Source organism: Orussus abietinus, unplaced genomic scaffold (genome assembly GCF_000612105.2).
Source record: "Orussus abietinus isolate OABI.00-Male unplaced genomic scaffold, Oabi_2.0 scaffold11, whole genome shotgun sequence".
NCBI lineage: Eukaryota > Metazoa > Arthropoda > Insecta > Hymenoptera > Orussidae > Orussus > Orussus abietinus.
Genome location: NW_019396016.1, coordinates 2071021 through 2090648, shown reverse-complemented (window position 1 = coordinate 2090648; position 19628 = coordinate 2071021). Strand labels below are relative to the sequence as shown.

General features: G+C 58.6%; 2 protein-coding genes across 2 annotated transcripts; one reads left to right on the top strand and one right to left on the bottom strand.

The window, feature by feature from the left end:
* Nucleotides 1-162: 162 nt before the first annotated feature.
* On the bottom strand, nucleotides 163-3877 carry LOC105703988. The gene is made up of 11 exons (XM_012432814.1): nucleotides 3737-3877; nucleotides 3116-3548; nucleotides 2799-3045; nucleotides 2438-2738; nucleotides 2188-2369; nucleotides 1971-2122; nucleotides 1701-1905; nucleotides 1293-1600; nucleotides 1003-1217; nucleotides 499-930; nucleotides 163-405 (listed from the first exon to the last, which is right to left on the bottom strand). The coding sequence occupies exons 1-11, from the start codon at nucleotides 3875-3877 to the stop codon at nucleotides 163-165; spliced, it is 2859 nt and encodes a 952-aa protein (XP_012288237.1).
* Nucleotides 3878-8446: 4569 nt separating this feature from the next.
* LOC105704061 (protocadherin-like wing polarity protein stan) lies at nucleotides 8447-19612 on the top strand. Its single transcript, XM_012432944.1, has 9 exons — nucleotides 8447-15197; nucleotides 15294-15660; nucleotides 15739-15954; nucleotides 16020-16592; nucleotides 16671-17097; nucleotides 17167-17404; nucleotides 17465-17782; nucleotides 17858-18428; nucleotides 18777-19612. Exons 1-9 carry the CDS (start codon nucleotides 8447-8449, stop codon nucleotides 18805-18807), a joined length of 9492 nt encoding a protein of 3163 aa, XP_012288367.1. The 3' UTR covers nucleotides 18808-19612.
* The last annotated feature ends 16 nt before the right edge of the window (nucleotides 19613-19628 follow it).

The following is a 19628-nucleotide window of genomic DNA, read 5'->3' as shown; positions in this document are numbered from 1 at the left end:
CCGCTCGTCCCCGTTTCTACGTCTTTCTCCCGCTTTTTCACCCCTGCTTTCCCTGCAACTCGACGGCGAAGGTACCTCCCTTCGAATTGATCCATCGAACGAGGGGCTGCGATTTTTTCCACGGGAGATACGCGTTTTAAGGCGTTTTAAGGCGTTTTTTCTTTAATTTCCTTTCATCGTCGGTCGACTTCCGGCCAAATTTCGGCCGTGACGATTACAGGCCACGTCTCCGAGGAAACAAGCGTAACACGGAGTGGAACGATCGGATTCGGCATAGAGGGTCGCCGTGGGAACATCCAAGGAAAGGCGAGAACTCCCCGGTGAGACCGGAAGTAGCTTCCCTCTTCCGAACTCCTTATCCGGCGCTTGCACGCTGCGGATAGTGTGGGACTGATCGAGAATAGTCTGCGAAAGTAAGAAACGTTCTAACGCTCTTAGCTACGCGTAGGGTGTAAAATGTTAAGTTACAGAAACGATACCGGGTAGGAAGCTACATACGGTAAAATTGCTATTCCTTATGAAGGTCCTGTGGCAATGATCGGTGTTCCCGGTCACCGGGAAACGAAGGGCCTCGTCTATTTGTTGTCTCTGCAGGTCCTTCCGTTTGGCCAGATAACGTTTGTCAGTCGTTCTGCGAATATACTCCAGCTCCTTGAGACCCTCGAGCGCCAGGATGAGTTTCGATTCGCGAATCTTGTCGAATTCCTTCGATTCGTCGGAGACCTCCTTTTTCCTAGCGTCTTGCAGAACCTTCTCCTGGCGATTCTTGATGAACGCACCCCACCCGCGATGTCGTTGAATCATCAGAAACATGACCTCACCGTCCATTCCCAAAGGGACGATGCCAACCTGCTCCAAATATTTGGCAACCTCTATCCACGCTTCCCCTTGTTTTAGTCGGTAATAGTGATCCACGATCAGCATAGTAATCTGTTGTAAAAAATATTTAAATTTACGGGAATGCGATCTACGTGTACGTATTCCCTCGTCGAACTAACTTACGGAATCCTCGGTGGGCAAATCGTCCAGCAAGATCCTGTAGTGTTCTCTCGCTTTTTTGTACCCGTCAGCTTCGCGTTGTATGATTTTCCGTATACTATAAATCTTTGGCCTGGCGGACCCCATCGTGTCGATTATTGCTGGACTGGAATCCGAAGTCAGCTTCGAGTAATATGTATCGATCCATTGATCGACCCCCATTGCGGGTAATTCGACGTCTGGAAATAGAAATTAATCCGTCCTCGAAAAATGATTTGATGAAATAATTATCGTCGGCCTGGAACGTGCGATACCGTCCAAGCAACCATCCGCGGTTCTTTTAACTCCGATGCGAATTTCTTCCTCCCTCCATGTCCTCGCCAAAAGCGACATGAAGCCCTTTTTCTTGTCGGCCCCTCGCCAAGTGCATAATTGCGCCCCGCAAAAGGATCTGTCGCACATGTCCGTCAAAACGCCGAGGAACAAGGACCGCACAGGAAACGCGGCGTATTCGATGACGTCCAACATGGTATACAAGGTGCCGTTTTCTAGAAATTCCTCGAGATTCTCGGGACACCAAACTATGCACTCCCATATGTAGCTACCAATGGCGATCAAGAGCCTGCGTGGATAATGAAATATTTTATTCAACGGGGAAACGGTCCCACGCGAATAATAAACCGAACGATCACCCGTGGAAAATCACTTTTTTAAGGACTCGCCTTTGATCCAGCTGGAAGTCTTCGTTTCTCAACAAATTGCACCTTTCCAGTAATCGTGCGACTACCATGATACCGTGGCTTTCGTACATTCTTCGTGGTCTCGGTTGATTTTTCATGATCGCCTCGATGGATATCAGGAGGAGCGTCACGATTCTTTCAAGTTTCACGGTCAGGGTGTCGAAAGTTAGAATGAAATTTATTAATTCTGCGTAGACAGAGATACCGTTTGAAACCAATTCCTGGCAATACATGGTAAAACGCATAATTTACTTATAAGAGCGGCAATCGTCCCTTGTTCGTAGAAATCCTGCAATATGTCGAGGGATCCCCCTGTCACGGTGGAGCAGATCGTCTTGACGAGTTGTTCCACCAGCCGAACGTCGAAGTCAACGGTCACGCTCCATTCGACGATCATCGATAATCTGACCCACGTTTCCCCTTAACCTCCCTCCATTTATTGCTTCGTTATCGGCTATTTTACCCGTACCTGAGAGCACCGTCGTGTTTCACGAATTCATTCGGCATCTTCGGTACGAGAAGCGTCAAAGCGTGCATAGCGTATTCCGATAGCTGCCAGAATTGCGAATCGCTCCATGGAACCTTGTAATTCTCGATGCCGGGATTTATCAATTGCAGCACCGCCGCCATCGATTTCCGTTCGATCATTATCTGAAAAGGCAATATCGCAGTCCATTCGACTCAAGACCATACCGTCGTCGTGGCACTCGCGTACTTACACCGATCGCAACTTGCTTTTGCAGGAGGAAGCAAACGGTAACGAGGAGGATCTTCTTAAAGGCCAAGTCTTCGCGGGTCGACCGGAATATGACGCCCTCCGCCCAGGTGCCTTTCGTACCGAGTTCCGTGGCAACGGATAAGATGATTAAATCTTCCGCAAGACCTACCCTGACGACATGCCAGGAAGGAAAGGCGACGAGACCGGCAAGTATAAGGGCAGCGACGTCGTTGCGCAAAGCGGCGCTTCTGCTACTTCCGTTGCTGCGACGGACGTCCCTCTTGAAAGCGTATCGCAGTCCCCTGGGTACGAAGATGAAAAACGAGTAGGTGGAATTGGTAATCGGGACTTTCCGACGGTACCACATGGCTCGGCGATTCGGTGCACGCATGTTCTCCAGACACGTCGGAAGACTTCTAGGCGGAAGAACGGATCTCACGAGGGACCACATGACGTTCGTCGTCCGATCGACGACTTCGTAGTAACCTTCGTCCTTTAATTCGCTCTCGCTTAACTCCGGGGCGGATTCAAACGGAGTCCGAGAGGCGTGTTCGGGATCGAGTCTGGTCATGATGCAATTTAGGATGCCTGCCCCCAGCATCCTGTAGCCTGGAGTCAAAAATTCTTTCGTATATCGCGGTTCGAGTTTTTACGTAAAAAATCGTCATCGCGGACTCACAACATTTGTAGGAGACCGACGCGAGGAGAAATATCAAGTCCAATATTTTCGGATACATATGCGGAGGAGAAAATTCCGCGAGTCGCGTGACTACGACCGGAAGCTCCGAGTTCTCCATGGCGACTCGGCAGAGCTCGGGCTTTGCTGCCGAGATGACAGCAGGTTTCGTCCTGGTTAGTAATTCGTGCAAGGCTTCGTGGACCTGCAGGATCTCCCTTTGCGCGGGCAAGATTACCAGAAGGTATCCGAACATCGTAAAATATCGCTGCAGAACTCGACCGCAGAAGAGATTTTCCGAAGTCTTCTCCAGACGTGGCGGACGACCGCAGAGCTGTAGCATTCGGTCCAGATGAATCCGATAATCCGGCACCTCCCTCGCCTTCCAAGCCAGGAACTCTATGATCTCTATCAAAGCCGGAAGGTGTCCGACTCGCTGAATACGTCGTTAAGGAGCTCCACCGAACGTTTAAAGCGACCCAAAGGTTCCTCTTCGAAGGATACGTAACCCTCGTCGCCGGTGAGATGGAGAAAATCGTAGAGGAGCCTGCAGATCCTGGGAACGCCGCTCCTCGTTACAGGATCCGCAACGAGCTCCTGCAGTTTCGTTACGACATGGTTTACGTCCTTCTCGTAACCCCCCTCCTCCCTTCTCTCCGGGAGCTTCGATTTGCCGCCATCGGTGCATTTGCGGATCGGGACATCCGGACAGGCGAAATCCTTCCAAACGTCCTCGGCGGTCAAGGAAGGTCGCGCTTCGTCCATGTTCGTTCTTCCCTAAATCCCCCACGAGGGTTACGGTCGTCGCAATTGCCGTCGAAGATGAGGAAGACGAAACGTTACGGTCCGAAGATGTCAACGTTTCGTATCGATCGTTCCATAGAGACTTGGCGCTGACGAAGCATCCCGTGCGCGGTTTCCTTTATCCCCGTTGGTAAGTGACTCTCGGTGGAACGGGTTCCACGTTCGCCGGTAAAGCAGAGCGCGAGGCAGGTCGCTCGAGGGAGCGTCGTTAGGTGCGAGGACGGAGCCCGACGCCAGTCGACGCCGACGAGCGGTTCAAGGTGTGCGGGTGTCGAGCGTTTTCCCCGAAACCGCCGAAAGATCCTCGATTTTCCTTGGAAATACCCTAGGAAGTGCGAGCCACCGATCCGGCGCCCGGCCAGGTCGACCGGTGACTCGAGATGTGATATTCTTCGGACGACCTTGACGGTCGGTGAGTGACCTTTCCGAGTGGCACCTTCGGGTCTAGTGTACGCTATACGGCAAACCGAGACGCGCGATTACCTCGTCGCCGTGCCGGCGGTTTCACCCGGGAAAATCCATTTATTAATCGACGGGACGTGCCACCGGGCGTCTCTTCTAGAATTTCCGAACGACCGACGTGCTCGCGCGCACGCCCGTTCTCACATATTTTTTAATAGCTCATCCGGGGTCCGCGACATGCCTCGGTTTCCCGTTAAAGAGGCATATTTTCCCACCGACGCCGGAGGCGCTTTCGAGACCTATACCCTACCTCCGCTGTGCGATATTCAATTTAAAAATCGCCATTAATCGCGGTGCAACGATTCGAGGAATAAAAACGTGGCGGGTGGAGTCGCGATTTTGGCGCGAGGAGGCTGCGAGACATCGATGCCCGAGACCGGGGCGTTCGTTGTCTCTTCGATTCCGAATTCATTTGTTACGGAAGCCGTTCGAGCGCGGACGCGAATTACTATTTTAATTTAAGCAGCCGATTCTCGCCACGACGTTATTATTCCATACATTATTCATGTTATAACAGCGAGCAAGGATCGCCTCGATAAACCTTGTCCCTCGGATGAAATTCAAGTAGTCGGGAATGCGGCGTAAAACGCGAAAGCAATATTATAATTCCGATAAGCAGGATTATACGGCGAAGACGTACCCACGGCACGCGAGTCGGACTCGCTCCTCCCAGTCGACTTTTAACTGGAATCGAGGTAACGACTGTTCGCGGGTTAAAAAGAGGAGGACGGAACGCGAGCCAGTCCCGTCCTCGCGCATTTCGCTCACGCACGAGGACGCGGGCGCGAGTTTAAACGATTCCCAAATTCCTCGGCGAGGAACGCGACCACGCACCCGAGGGTGCCCCGAGGTCTCGGCGACATCCGACGAAGCTTTGAAAATTGTACGTTTTCGCCCCCTCGTTTGCCGCTTGTTGCTCTTTGCGCGCCGGCAACGGAGAGAAGGAGCATCGAGCTACCGTGAATTATTTTTAGAGGGGGCCGATTTCATTTGAAAATTTTATCGCGTTCGGGATGTGGTCTGAAAAATACAAATTATTGATCCTCGGTACAAATGGAAAATTCATGGAAACGGGGTCGAAGAGTGCCCTTTCTCGAACACGCCGGGGCCGAGGAAAAGCATTCCCGGATTGGATTAAATTAGCAAGGGCGAAAAACGAGGAAGTCCTCACTTTCACGCGTTTTGCGCGCGCACGAGGCGTACAGGAGTCGAACGATGTAGCTGAATTTTTTAACGCCGTCGTGGATCGTGCACCGAGACTCCCCTTGCCGTTGTCGAACCGTCGATTTCAATCTTCTCCCCGATTTGGGGATGAAGCCCAATTTTATTATCACCGAAAGGCGGATTCTCGGGGAATATGCAAGGGCGGGTAAATCGCTCGTTGCCCAGAAATGCATTAATTGGGGGAAAAGCGTAGCAGCCCGGAAGGGCGAGGGCCTTCCGGTAGAATAAATCGCGGGGGTTGTAAAAATTCAGACACTCGGCTCGGGACACGACAGGACACGAGGGCCGGAACGGAGCGCCCCTTCGCCGAGTCCGCAAATCGATATTTGGACGGCAGGCGTCCCGACGCCCGGCCTGCTCGAAGCTGCGATACATGAGTCACTCACCCTCGCCGAGATGAGTTCTTATTCTTCCGCTCCTACGTTTGTGGTCCCCATACGTTTCGACGTATCCGAGTGATCCTGCAAAAACGGCGAATCTACAAATAGGTATACGACACTTTTCCCCCCCGATCGATACTCTTGGAAGAAACGCTCAAACGAGGGTCGAGGGTCGGAACATTTTTCCTCGCGACCAATGGTTGATGCAAACGTCCGAGTTTCACCCCGTTGCGCAACCAAGACCCTGAAATATCACCGGACGTTTCCCGGTATCGTCGAGCACTCGAAATGAACTCGTAGGACTCGGACAGTTATGGGAGGGCCTTAATGGCGTATATCGGCGTGAAAGTCGATCGAGATAAAACCGGGAATAATTTACGGGGAACCCTGGGCTGCGAGTGGAGCCAAGACTTAGGCATCCACTCGCTGGATTGAGCCGTTAAGGATTTTCGGATTTCCGGGTCCACGGGGATAACGCCGGTCTTAAGAAGTCGCCGAGCGGCCGAGGAACGTGCGCGCCCGAAACCCGTTTAAAGGCTGGCCGGGACGGGTCCCCATAAAATCGGGCGATCTTCCGTGAAGAGCTCCGATCCGACTCATCCGCGGCGGAATCGTCAAGCTAGTTCTGGGTTGGTCGATTTTCGCGTCTGGCCGCGTGCGGCCCGCCGAGGCCGATCGACCGACTCGAGTGGTTTCGCGATCTCGTTCTCCGCGCGGAGCCTCGTTTTCTGCACGATCGCCGATCGTTTGGCTGAAAAAGGAGGGAAAAGACCCGTGGATGGACGAGGCGCGAATGGAAAAGATAAAGGGAGTCGTCCGTAGCTCTCTCCGGCCCTGACCGTTACGATCGTCTCTCGTAACCTAACCTAACCTTCGGCGGGCCGGAGAAGGAACCGGGGAGGAAGGCCTACGAAAACCGAGCGAGCCGGCTCGGATGTTCGGTAGGGCCGGATTCCTAAGGAGTGCTCCCTTTCGCGTAATTAATAGTTTCGCGAGCGAGGGTTCTCCTTCGCCCTCCGAAAACGGCGGGTCCCTCGCGGCCGGAGATCCTGCGAACCCTGCGAAGCCTCGAGGAGGCGCGCCGCCATCTTGGATCGCCTTCTGCCGTCTCTTCCACGGTTCCGAAACTTTTCTAGGTTTACCGAGACCCGAACGTTGGATCAAAACGTGGGGAGCCAAATCGAAGCCTACACACCGAGGGACTGTTCACTTGGAATTCGGCAAAAACGATTTCCTTCTTTGAGAATCGATTGCCTTTGATTCGAAACGTTGCGCGTCGGGGACAAACGACGTTCGGCCCTAAAACTGTCATAGTTTTTCGGTGATTTCCAACGATTTCCAGCATTTCGAGCACCAAAATCCACGATTTCCCAAGGATTTTCCGAGGACTTCCCACGAATCGTTACCCCCAGCCTCCGCGGAAATTGGGTTACGCGGGGACGAATTATGCAAACTCCCCGCCGCTCGGTTGACTCGAAGACGACGCGCGGGGTAATGGGATGTTTTATAGACCGCGGTTACGGTTCTTCGGTAGTCGCGTTTTATGATAGCGGTTATCGAAGTAACGCCGCCTTTGTCGGGGGACTCCTGGCGTCGAGACGGGCCGGGAGGCAGGTGCCCCGCCGAAGGACGATACCGGCCCTTGCCCTCGTCGGCGGCGCCGGGTCGGTCCCAATTTCCTAAACTGGCCGCCTGCCTTATCCCCCTCCCGATCGACTGGAGAGTTTGGGCTAACGGGCGAAAGCGTCTCCAACGCGTGTCATGCGGAAGACCGCGGGGAGAAACATTTTTCTCGGGAACTTTTCTCCGTCCCGAGGAATCGAGACGCAAATCCCCGGCGCCTCGGGAACGATGCCGGCAACCCCTTAACCCGCGGGCCGATTGGCCGATGCCCTTGGGGGATCGGCTCCGGTCCTACCTGCGGGACGGCTCGGCCGCGTTCCTGCGGCGAACTAGACGCGGACTCGCCCGAGGAGGAGCCTCTCGGAGACAAAAGGAGGAGAGCCGCCGCTCGAGAGATGCTCGCCGGGCTCCCGGTCGGTGCAACGACACCGGAATCGGATCGCCCCGGACTCAACGGTATACGGGATAGGCGCGTATCGCCTCTCGCGGGGCCCCTTTTTACCTACTCGCCGCGCCTCCGGCTAGGAATATCGCGAGCTTCTCGTCTTACTTACGGGAAATATCGATGCCGGTATCGACGATCGGACGACGGAGTCGAGGATGGGGCGAATCGCCCGCGAACGTCGGGGGTATGTCCGAATTTTCAGGGATTCCGGGCGGAACGTCGACGTCGGCACGGGCGATGCGATCGAGAATACCCAGAGAATAACGAAGGGTCGTTCGTTTCAGGACGGCGACGATGCGGAACGGAGGACGCCACGGGTCGCGAGCGAGGGCGGCGCGGAACGACACGGCCGCCGCGAGGAGGACGTAGAGGCACCCTCCGGGTGCGGCCGATGACATGGCGAGGGCACCGTGGGTGGTTCTGTGCCTGCTGGGGCTGACCTCGCTGGCCTCGGGCTACCTGGCGGTGTTGCCCTCGAGTCTGCCGCCGGGAAGCGTCGTCTTCGAGGCGGGGGTGCGGCTGGGCGGGCGCCGGAGGTACGAGGCCTCCAGCGAGCGGACCGCCTGGTTCGCCCGGAAGCTGCTCAAGGTGCATCCGCACACCGGCCGGGTGACCCTGTCTCGGAGCCTGAGCTGCGACGGGCTCCAGTATCCCCGGATCTTCACCTTCTACATCGACTCGACGAGCTCGCGGCTGGGCAGACCGACCGTGGACTACTACAGCCTGCCACTGAGGGTTCTGGTAGCGGGCTGCGGGGGCGAGAACCAGGACCTGGCGGCCACCAGGGGTTGGGTGGCCGAGACCCTGGCCTCCTACGCGATGCCCAGCACCGAGCGGTTCTCCGAGATATGCCTGCGGACGTCCCAGCTGGTGGCGGCCCTGAGGGACTTCCTGCCCCACACGGCGTTGAGGGACTGCGAGACCAGGTGGGGGGGCGTCGCCGATCCCCGGTTCCTGGTCGAGGGAGTGGCCGGCGACCTGGTGTCCGCCTCGGAACAGTGCCTCGTGGACCCGCTCTGGAAGGTCTCGGTGTCCATGCACCTGCGCTGCGGCTCGACGCACCTGGCCGACGCGGAACACCGGCTCAAGATCGTCTTTCACCATCGACAGCTGGACGACACCGACCTGGGGAGAAGGGTGCGCAGGGAGCTGCGGAACCAGTCGCCGTTCTTCGAGCAGGCGCTCTACGTGGCGGCGGTGGAGGAGGAGAGGGACGCGGGAGCGTCGGTGGCCGTCGTCCGGGCGAGGGATCCCGAGGGGGGCGCCGTCCGCTACTCCATGAGCTCCCTCCTGGACGCCCGGTCGCAGGCCCTCTTCCAGCTGGACCCCGTCACCGGGAGAGTCACGACCAGGGCCCGGCTGGACAGGGAAAACCTGGAGGTCCACTATTTCCGGGTGCTGGCCGTGGACGACTCGTTCCCCCCGAGAACCGGGACCACCACCCTGCAGGTCAACGTCTTGGACACCAACGACCACGCTCCCGTCTTCGAGTGGCCCGAGTACGAGGCGTCCGTCAGGGAAGGCGTGCCCGCGGGGTCCACGGTCGTCGCCGTCAAGGCCACGGACCAGGACGCCGGGAGGAACGCCGAGGTCGAGTACTCGATCGCGTCCACGTCCGGCGGAGGCACGACCTCCCTGACGGAGGACTCCTCCACCTTTAGGGTGGATCCTCGGTCGGGTGTGGTCACCACCAGGACCTCCCTCGACCGCGAGAAGACAGAGGTGTACACGGTCGTCCTCGGGGCGTCGGACCTGGCGACTCCCCCGTCGGTCCGTAAGACCGCTACGACGACCCTCGTGGTGCGAGTCCTAGACGACAACGACAACTATCCCCAATTCTCCGAGCGCACGTACTCGGTCTCCGTTCCCGAGGACCTGGACTACACGAGCAACCCCATCGTCGCCAGAATCCGAGCCACCGACGCGGACAGCGGGAACAACGCCGCTCTGCGATACGCCATCATCGGCGGGAACACGCAGAACACCTTCTCCATCGACTCTCTGAGCGGCGATGTTGCCCTCGTCAAGCCCCTGGACTACGAGTCCGCCAGGAGCTACAGAATCGTCGTCCGGGCCCAGGACGGGGGGGTTCCGGCCAGATCCAACACGACGCAGCTGCTGGTGCACGTCAAGGACGTCAACGACAACGCCCCGAGGTTTTACACCAGCCTCTTCCAGGAGGCGGTGTCCGAGGGGGTCCCGGTGGGGTACGCGGTGCTGAAGGTACAGGCCTACGACGCGGACGAGGGCGCCAACGCGCGGATCGAGTACTCCATCGGTGCCCGGGACCTCTCCGGAGCCTCCACGGAGCATTTCCCGGTGTCCGTCAACGCGGAGACCGGGTGGATCTATACCACCGAGCAGCTGGATCGGGAGCGATGCTCCAAGTACCAGTTCACTGTGATCGCCAGCGACGCCGGGGAGCCCCCGAGGGCCGCCAGCGCGACCGTCGTCCTGACCATCACCGACGTCAACGACAACGACCCCTTCTTCGAGCCCAAGAACTACGAGGCCGTGGTGTCCGAGGACGACCCACCGGGGACGCCGGTGGCCTCCGTCACCGCCACCGACCCCGACGAGGACGCGAGGATCCACTACGAGCTGACGGCCGGCAACACCCGGGGCCGTTTCTCCGTCACCTCCCAGAACGGAAGGGGCCTCGTCACCGTGGCCCAGCCCCTGGACTACAAGCAGGAGAAGCGGTTTGTCCTCACCGTCACCGCCTCCGACTCCGGGGGCCGAACCGACACTGCGCTCGTCTACGTTAACGTGACGGACGCCAACAACTTTGCCCCCGTCTTCGAGAACGCCCCGTATTCGGTCTCCGTCTTCGAGGACGCCCCCGTGGGCACGACCGTCCTGGTGGTGAGCGCCACGGACTCGGACGTCGGGCAGAACGCTCAGGTGACTTACGTCCTGGGGACGGACACCGTCGACCAGGAGGCCCCGGAGTTCGCTATCAACCCCCAGACGGGGGCCGTCACCACGACCAGGACCCTGGACCGCGAGCAGGTCTCGGGCTATCTACTGACCGTCACGGCTAGGGACGGAGGGGTGCCGCCCCTCTCGGACACGACCGACGTGGAGATCTCCGTGACCGACGTCAACGACAACGCGCCCGTTTTCGAAGCCCCCCAGTACCAGGGCTCGGTCCCCGAGGACGCTCTGGTGGGCACAAGCGTGCTCCGGGTCGCCGCCAGCGACGCCGACGTGGGCCTGAACGGGCGGGTGAGGTACGCCCTCGAGGACGACGGGGATGCCTCCTTCGCGATCGACCCCACGACCGGCGTGGTCCGCACGTCCAAACCCCTGGACCGAGAGTCCGTCGCCAGGTACGTCCTGAAGGCCGTGGCCGTCGACCGGGGCTCTCCTTGCCTGTCCTCCGTCGTCCCGATCGTCGTCAAGATCGAGGACGTCAACGATTCGCCCCCGGCCTTCGAGAGCGACAAGATAATCCTGTACATCGCCGAGAACTCCCCGGTGGGCTCCACCGTGGGCGAGATCTACGCCCACGACCCCGACGAGGGGCCGAACGCTGTGGTGCAGTACTCCGTCATCGGCGGGGAGGACGCCAACGGCTTTGCCCTGAACACCAGGCCCGGAGCCGACCGCGCGGAGCTCGTCACCCTCGAGGAGCTGGACTACGAATCGCCGAAGAAGAGGTTCGAGCTGTACGTGCGAGCCGCCTCTCCGCCCCTCAGGTCTGACGTCCTGGTCCAGGTCCTGGTGACGGACGTCAACGACAACGCGCCGGTCCTCAAGGATTTCCGGATCATCTTCAACAACTTCAAGGACTTCTTCCCCAATGGGCCCATTGGCAGGATCCCGGCCTTCGACGCCGACGTGACGGACAAGCTGGTGTACTCCATCCTGGCCGGGAATAACGCCAACCTCGTGACCCTGAACAGGACCTCCGGGGAGATCAGCCTGTCGCCCCAGCTCAACACCAACGTTCCTCGCATCGCCACCATGGATGTCTCCGTGACGGACGGCGTCAACGAGGCCAAGGCCACGATGACCCTCTCGGTCCGGCTGATCACCGACGAGATGCTCCTCAACTCCATCACCGTCAGGCTGGACGACATGACGGTCGAGGCCTTCCTGAGTCCTCTGCTGGGCTACTTTCTGGACGGGCTCGCGGCCATAATCCCCTGTCCCCGGGAAAACGTCTTCGTCTTCAACGTCCAGGAGGACGCCGACGTGCACGGCAAGATCCTGAACGTGAGTTTCTCTGCGCGCAGAGTCGAGCCCGGGACCGCCGACGAGTTCTACAGCCCGCAGTTCCTGCAGGAGAGGGTGTACCTGAACCGCGGAATCCTGGCGCGGCTCGCCACAGTGACGGTCCTCCCGTTCGACGACAACCTGTGCGTCCGGGAGCCCTGCCTGAACTTCGAGGAGTGCGTGACGGTCCTCAAGTTCGGGAACGCGTCCGGCTTCGCCAGCAGCGACACCGTGCTCTTCCGACCCATCTACCCGGTCACTACGTTCGCCTGCGACTGCCCCCGGGGGTTCACCGGGAGTCTGGAGGCGTTCCTCTGCGACACCGAGGTGAATCTGTGCTACTCGAATCCCTGCAAGAACGGAGGCACCTGCCACCGGAGAGAGGGCGGCTACACCTGCGCCTGCGGCGAGTCCTTCACCGGGCCAGAGTGCGAGGTTTCTCTGGCCGAGGACACCTGCGCTCCGAACTGGTGCAAGGGCGGCTCCCAGTGCCTGACCCGGACCGACGGCGGCTTCCTCTGCGAGGCTTGCCCGGTTCCCTCCAAGGAGGACGCGACCCCCCTCTGCGAGCTCAGAGCCCGGAGCTTCGGGCCCTCCACCTTCCTGACGTTCCCCTCCCTGAGGCAGAGGTACCGACTGCACCTGCGGCTCCGGTTCGCCACGGAGGCCACGGATGGGGTGCTGCTGTACAACGGGAGATACAACGAGCGGCACGACTTTGTCGCCCTGGAGATCGTCGACTCCCGGGTGCGGTTCAGCTTCTCGCTGGGAGACGAGGTCACCGAGGTGAGCGCCGGCGTCCCCGGGGGAGTCTCCGACGGCCGATGGCACTCGGTGGAGGTGTCCTACGTCAACCGGACGGTCACGATCGCCCTGGACGACTGCGACGTCGCCCTGGCCCTCAAGTACGGCGACCGCCTCGGCCGGAAGTGGGCCTGCGCGGGGAGGAGCGAGCGAGTCCTGGAGCCCCGGTGCGGTCTCGTCACGGAGTCCTGCCTTCGTTTCCTCGACCTGACGGGGCCCCTGCAACTCGGCGGCCTGCCGGCCATCCCCACGACCTTTCAGATCGAGAACAGGGACTTCGTGGGGTGCATCGGCGATCTGCGCGTCGACCACGAGTTCGTGGACCTGAACTCCTTCGTGGCCGACAACGGGACCGCCGCAGGCTGTCCCGAGAAGAGGCCCTTCTGCGCCTCGGCGCCCTGCCGGAATGACGGAGGTTGTCGGGAGGTCTGGTCGGGGTACGTCTGCGAGTGCCGGGAGGGCTTTGCCGGCCCCACCTGCGCCGAGGAGGTGGAGAAGCCCTGGCGGTTCCGTGGGGACGGGCTCCTCGGATTCAACCCCCTCCTCAGGCCCATCCAGCTGCCTTGGGTGACGGCCCTGAGTCTCCGCACCAGGAGGGAAAGCGCCTTCCTGATGAGCGTGCAAATCGGACAGAACGGCACGGCGACTCTGGCCTTGGACGAGGGCAGAGTGGTGGCGTCCCTGGACGGGGTCGAGGTCATCCGCTCCGGGACCGGCGTCGCCGACGGGGAGTGGCACAGGGTGGAGGTGTCCTGGCGGAGCGGCCACGCGGCTCTGGATCTGGACTACAGGAGCAGGCCGCTGGTCTCCCCGCTGCCCGCAAAGCTCCAGGGGCTCTATGTGGGCAGGATCCTCGTGGGCGGGCCGGACCAGCCCCTGGCGGGCGATTTGCCCTCCTTCGACGGGTGCGTGCAGGACATCCGGATTGGGACCAATCAGAGCGTCCTTCAGAGACCCACCGTGCAGGAGAACGTCGGGGTGGGCTGCGAGACCGACGAGGAGTGCGACGCCGACTGCCCCGAGACCACGACCTGCCTCACAGGGTGGGAGTCCAGCAGGTGCGAGTGTCTACCCGGCAGGGTGGGTCGCGACTGCCGGCCCGTCTGCGATCTGAGTCCCTGCAGCGAGGCGGGCACCTGCGTCGAGGACGGCTCCGCGGCGAAGGGGTACGTCTGCGAGTGCCCCTCGGAGGAGTACTCGGGCGAGTACTGCGAGATCCGGGCCGAGCAGCCCTGCCCCGCGACCTGGTGGGGCTCCCCCGTCTGCGGGCCCTGCCACTGCGACGAGTCCAGGGGGTACGACCCCGTCTGCAACAAGACGACCGGCGAGTGCTACTGCAAGGAGAACCATTACCAACCTCCAGGTGAAAAGGAGTGTATCCCCTGCGAGTGCTACGCCACCGGGAGCTTCGGGCCCAGGTGCGATTCCGAGACCGGGCAGTGCAGGTGCAGGACGGGAGTCATCGGGAGGTCCTGCACCGACTGCCCCAACCCGTACGCGGAGGTCACTCTGAGGGGCTGCGAGGTCGTCTACGACGGGTGTCCCAAGTCCTTCTCGGAGGGACTGTGGTGGCCCCGGACCAAGTTCGGGACCCTGGCCGTCGAGGACTGCCCCGCGACCGCCGAGGGGAGGGCCTCCAGGTCCTGCGACGACAAACTCGGCGGATGGCAGGACCCCGACCCGTTCAACTGCACCTCCGAGGGCTTCGTGGAACTCCGCCATCAGCTCGCCGCGCTGGAGGACGAGGAGCTGACCGTCAATACGTACGTCGCGATGAAGATGGCCGCCGACCTGCACCGAGCGGTCAACGTCACCAAGTCCATGTACGGGGCCGACCTGTTGGTGGCCGAATCTCTGCTCACGGCGCTCCTCGAGTACGAGGAGAGCCTCGCCGGGCTGAACCTCACCCATAGTCAGGACAAGGACTACGTTTCCCACCTGGTCGGCGTGGCAAGCGCCGTCCTGAGGGCGGCGCACCTGAAAAACTGGAACAGGATCGAGGCGCTGACCAAGGACGGTCCGGACGTCGTCCTCGGGGCGATGGCCAATTACCTTAAGACGCTCGCCGCCACGCAGCACGACACCTTCACCAGCCCCTTCGAGGTCGTCGACGCGAACGTCGGTACGAATCTTCCTGGTTTATTCTAAAATCACAATGCTGGGTGGACGCTGGGTGGACGCGGCAGGAGGCTCGAGGAATTTATCGATTTCGTTTCAGTACTCGGCCTGGACGTGGTGACCTCGGAAAGCCTCTTCGGCTACGAAGCCACGGAGTACAAGGAAGATCCCACCCTTTCCACGGCCAGGCCGTCCGAGGCGGACCAGAAGGTCATTCTACCGGACACCTCGGCCTTCTTGACCTCGCCCGTCCATCTGGGACCTTCCATCGGGTTCCCCAAGTACAACAACTACATGGCCGACCCGAAGAGGTTCGACCCCTATTCCAGGATTCAGGTGCCATTGAGCCTCCTCGGGATCAAACCCCTGGCGCAGGGAGAACTCAACGCGAAGAACAGTCTAAATAATCAAAAGGCCGTTTTGAGCTACGTGCAATACAGGGAATTGGGTGCCCTGCTTCCTAGACGGTAAAGAGAAATTGATTAAAAAATCGGATTCACCTTCGCGGCGGGTCGTCTATCGTTATCGCGACGTTTTTATTTCAGATTTGACGATTCCGTGGCAGGGCGATGGGGGGTCGAGGTCGCCGTAGGGTCTCCCGTCTTGACGGTGTCGGTCCTGGTTCCAACGGAAAGTGGCTACGAGTCCATCACGGGAATTCCTTTGCAATCGCCCGTTCAGATACGGCTGTGGCTCAACGCGGAGGATCGCCTCAAGACTAGGACGAATCCGCAGTGCGTGCACTGGAGCACAGCCAGAGGGTAAGTCGGAGCCCCTTCTCCGTTATCCGCGGACGAGACCGACGAATGTCCCCGATTTTTCTCAGGATCGGCGAATGGAGTCGCATGGGCTGTACCACCGAAGTCGAAGACGCGTCCTCGATCGCGGGTTCCATCGTGAACTGCTCCTGTCTCCAGTTGTCAACGTTCGCGGTCCTCACCGACGTCCTGGACCTCGAATACGTTCCGGAGCCCTCTCTTCTGGAAGACGTCACCAGCTATAGCGCGTTCATGCTGGCCTTGCCCCTGCTCTTGTCGGCTCTGCTCATCCTGGCTTTAATCCGCGGAGGCGGGACGAACTCGAACAGCATCCACAAGAATCTCGTTTTCTGCGTCTTCTTGGCGGAGACGCTGTATCTCGTCGCCCTGAAGGCCAGAAATCCGCTGGTTTCCAACGAGTTCCCCTGCAAGCTGACCGCGATCGGTCTGCACTACGCCTGGCTCAGCTCATTTGCCTGGGCCCTGGTCGACTCGGTTCATCTCTACCGAATGCTGACCGAGATGAGAGACGTCAATCACGGGCAGATGAGGTTCTATTACACCATGGGCTATGGCATGCCTGCCGTCATCGTCGGGTTGACCATCGGCGTCCGAGCCGACCAGTACGGCAATTTCTACTTGTAAGAAGCATTTTATTTCGCCACTCGAAGGTACCGCAAGATTCGCTCGCTCTTCACCCGGTGGATCGTTCCTTTCAGCTGCTGGCTCTCGATATACGAGACCGTCGTCTGGGCCCTGATAGGTCCCGTCTGCGCGGCCGTTCTGGTAAACCTCTGCATCCTGGTGATGTCGGTGCGCGCGGCCTTCACTCTTCAGGAACACATAATGGGCTTTGGCAACTTGCGGACGTTACTGTGGCTGTCCGTTGCATCTTTACCGCTGCTTGGGACGACCTGGGCCTTGGCAGTCCTCGGGGCGTCCGAGAACTCGCCGACGTTGTCCTACTTGCTCAGCGTGTCCGTCGTCGCTCACGCGGCTTTTAGTCTGATCGGCTACTGCTTCGTAAACGGCAGAGTGAGAAGAAACTTGTACCTGAGCCTACTTAAGTGCATGGGCAAAAAGTCGCCGCTGCTGGAGGGCAGCATGGGTAACGGCAGCAGCAGTCAAAACGTCAACGGGCATTCGGTAAGTCAGGGTTCTCACGGAATCGACCCCGCGCCGCGAGTAAGACGTTAACGCAACCTTTCCGTTTAGCGGTCCGCTTTGGCGTACTCCTCGGCGTACAGCGGGGCCGAATCCATGTGCAGAAGGGTCCACGTGGGCGTCTCCACGAGCAGCACGACCTCGCGTAGCACCAACAAGACGGGCTCGAGTCCGTACAGAAGCGACGCTCACTTGAGACACACCTCGACGTCGACCAGCAATTACAACAGCGATCGCGACCCTTACCTGTCGTCCAGGAATCACCACTCGGTCTTGCACGCCAGACAAGGTACGGCATCGAGGAGAGTCGCGTCGCTCGGACGGCTAAAGTATCCTCTGTCCGTCGTAGATGCCAACGAGCCTCGGGGTCAGCGAAGAGACTCCGAATCGGACTCGGACGGATCCCAGGGAGAAGGCGGGGGAAGAAGCTTGGACCTGGCCAGCTCGCACAGCTCGGACGACGAGGACGTCACCTCCAGGTCGCACAAAAACATGGGCGTCTCGGTGCAGCAGCCGGTCTCGCACAGCTACCTGCCGAATATCCACGACAATCCTGCCGACCACCTGAACATACTTTGCTCGAACACGGAGCTCTTTCCGAACATAAAGCCTATCTACGCGCCTAGGTGGAGCTCGCAGCTGCCGGAAGCGTACCTGCCATCCAATGGTAGGCTAGAGTAAACGGAGACCGTCCATCGCTCATATCTTTACCTCCGCGTTAACGAGTTGAAATTGAACGCAGTTGACGCCCGAGGGAGCCAATGGTCGGGCGGCACCGTGTCCGACAACGAGATGGCGTCGAACAAGACTTCGAGTCCAAACCCCCTGCCTTATCCGGACATGAACTCGCCCCAGAAGAACCAGACCGACGAGAATTACTCCGAGGGCGAAGAGAAGCTCCACCACCTCGGGGAGAAGTATCTGTTCCCCTATACTGCCGAGGAGGACCACACCGTCTCCCCCACCCCGTACATGCTCTCCATGTCCTCCCGAATCCTGGCCTCGAGCATGAGCCACCATTCCCAGCACTCGAACCACGAGAACCTCAGCGGCTCCGAGAGGTACGGGAGCCTGAAGAGAGGGCAGAGTCTCCACGGATCTCGGCAGGACAATCTGAGCGGCTCCGAACGGTACGGGAGCCTGAAGAGGGGCAAGGTCACTCCCACCGTTTTGGAGGACTCCCCCGAGTACATCCTTCCCCTGAGCGGCAGGATACTCTCGAGCTCGTTGACGCACGATCTGCAACACAGCAATGAATTAGCGGCACTAAGGCAGCAGCAACCGTCGTACGAGCAAACCATCACGGAAACAGAGTGAGTAGGAAAGGAATTTTCTACGATTCTCGTGCGAGACGTTTCCCGGCGTTTGCCCGGAAGCCTGATGAGGAATAAGCTATAAGCGGGTCGTGGCACCTGACCAGCTTCGCTCTTCCGAAGGAGGTGACGGACCGTTCTTAACTAACAATGTCTTTCTCGTGATCTGTGCTTGCCCTGGTGCTTGGCTTCCAGCGAGGAGGTAAGCTCCGCTCGTCTTCACCCCCCGTACAATCGAATGAAATCGAAAAAAATCGAATAAAATCGAACCACGCGGTTGCATGCCATTCTCGGTAAGTCGATCATTATTTTATTCCACTTATCGTTATCGGTACGATCTCCTTGCAGGAAGGATACTAACGCCGAAACGTCCGTCTGACAATCTCCGAATTGCAAGCAACTACCGTACAAAGTAACGTTCTAGGATAGTCATTAACATGCAGCGAATCGAAAGACCTTTAGTACATTTAGGAATACGTATATTTTAAGCAGTGGCCATGACTGTACTTAAAGCCACAATGATTAGCGTGCATGTGCGAGTGCCTGTTGACGTAACGCCCACATCGTAATTTCGATTCGGATCATTTCGAACCCCATTTCGAATGATTTAGCTCGAGCACTTGGATTTAAGCGACGACCGGGCTCATCAGCGATTGCCGATCATCGCGCGTAGCGGTACACAGGTTTCCAGTGATACGTTTTAGTTAGAAGTGACCGACTAACGGCAATCGCGCAGACTGGACACCCGGGAAAGATGATCTCTAGCTCGTTTAATCGAAAGGCTTCGTAGCAAAACTATCCTCGAGTAAAGAACGCGGATTGTAGAGCTTCTCAATTGTAAATTAATTCAGGGGGAAAGAGTGGGGAGTATAATTACGTACGGTGTACCGAACTCGTAGACCTAGGTAAAGAGTATCTTCGAATGGATTTGCTACGCAGCCCTTTGATCGCTCTCGTACTTAAAGTAATCATTCCTTTGTACCTTACCTCTTAGCTCCACTATTGTGCAATGTATACATTCCACGTTTCTTTAGAGTATTCTTTTTATACATCTTTCGTACCGTTTGCAATTTTATTTACGCGCAAGAAGGACGTAGTACTTAAACGCGGCATCGCGTAATACTCAAACCATGTATATATTTGTACGGAGAAACGTGACAAAATACATAATTTATATACCCGCGCCGTTGAGCGTGGTCC

Coding starts and splice junctions, on each gene's coding strand:
- LOC105704061 (XM_012432944.1), top strand. CDS start 8,447: ATGGCGAGGGCACCGTGGGTGGTTCTGTGCCTGCTGGGGCTGACCTCG. Junction 15,198..15,293: donor GGTCGTCGACGCGAACGTCG/GTACGAATCTTC, acceptor ATTTCGTTTCAG/TACTCGGCCTGGACGTGGTG. Junction 16,593..16,670: donor CAGTACGGCAATTTCTACTT/GTAAGAAGCATT, acceptor CGTTCCTTTCAG/CTGCTGGCTCTCGATATACG.
- LOC105703988 (XM_012432814.1), bottom strand. CDS start 3,877: ATGGACGAAGCGCGACCTTCCTTGACCGCCGAGGACGTTTGGAAGGAT. Junction 2,370..2,437: donor AAAAGCAAGTTGCGATCGGT/GTAAGTACGCGA, acceptor TTGCCTTTTCAG/ATAATGATCGAACGGAAATC. Junction 931..1,002: donor ATTTGCCCACCGAGGATTCC/GTAAGTTAGTTC, acceptor TTTTTACAACAG/ATTACTATGCTGATCGTGGA.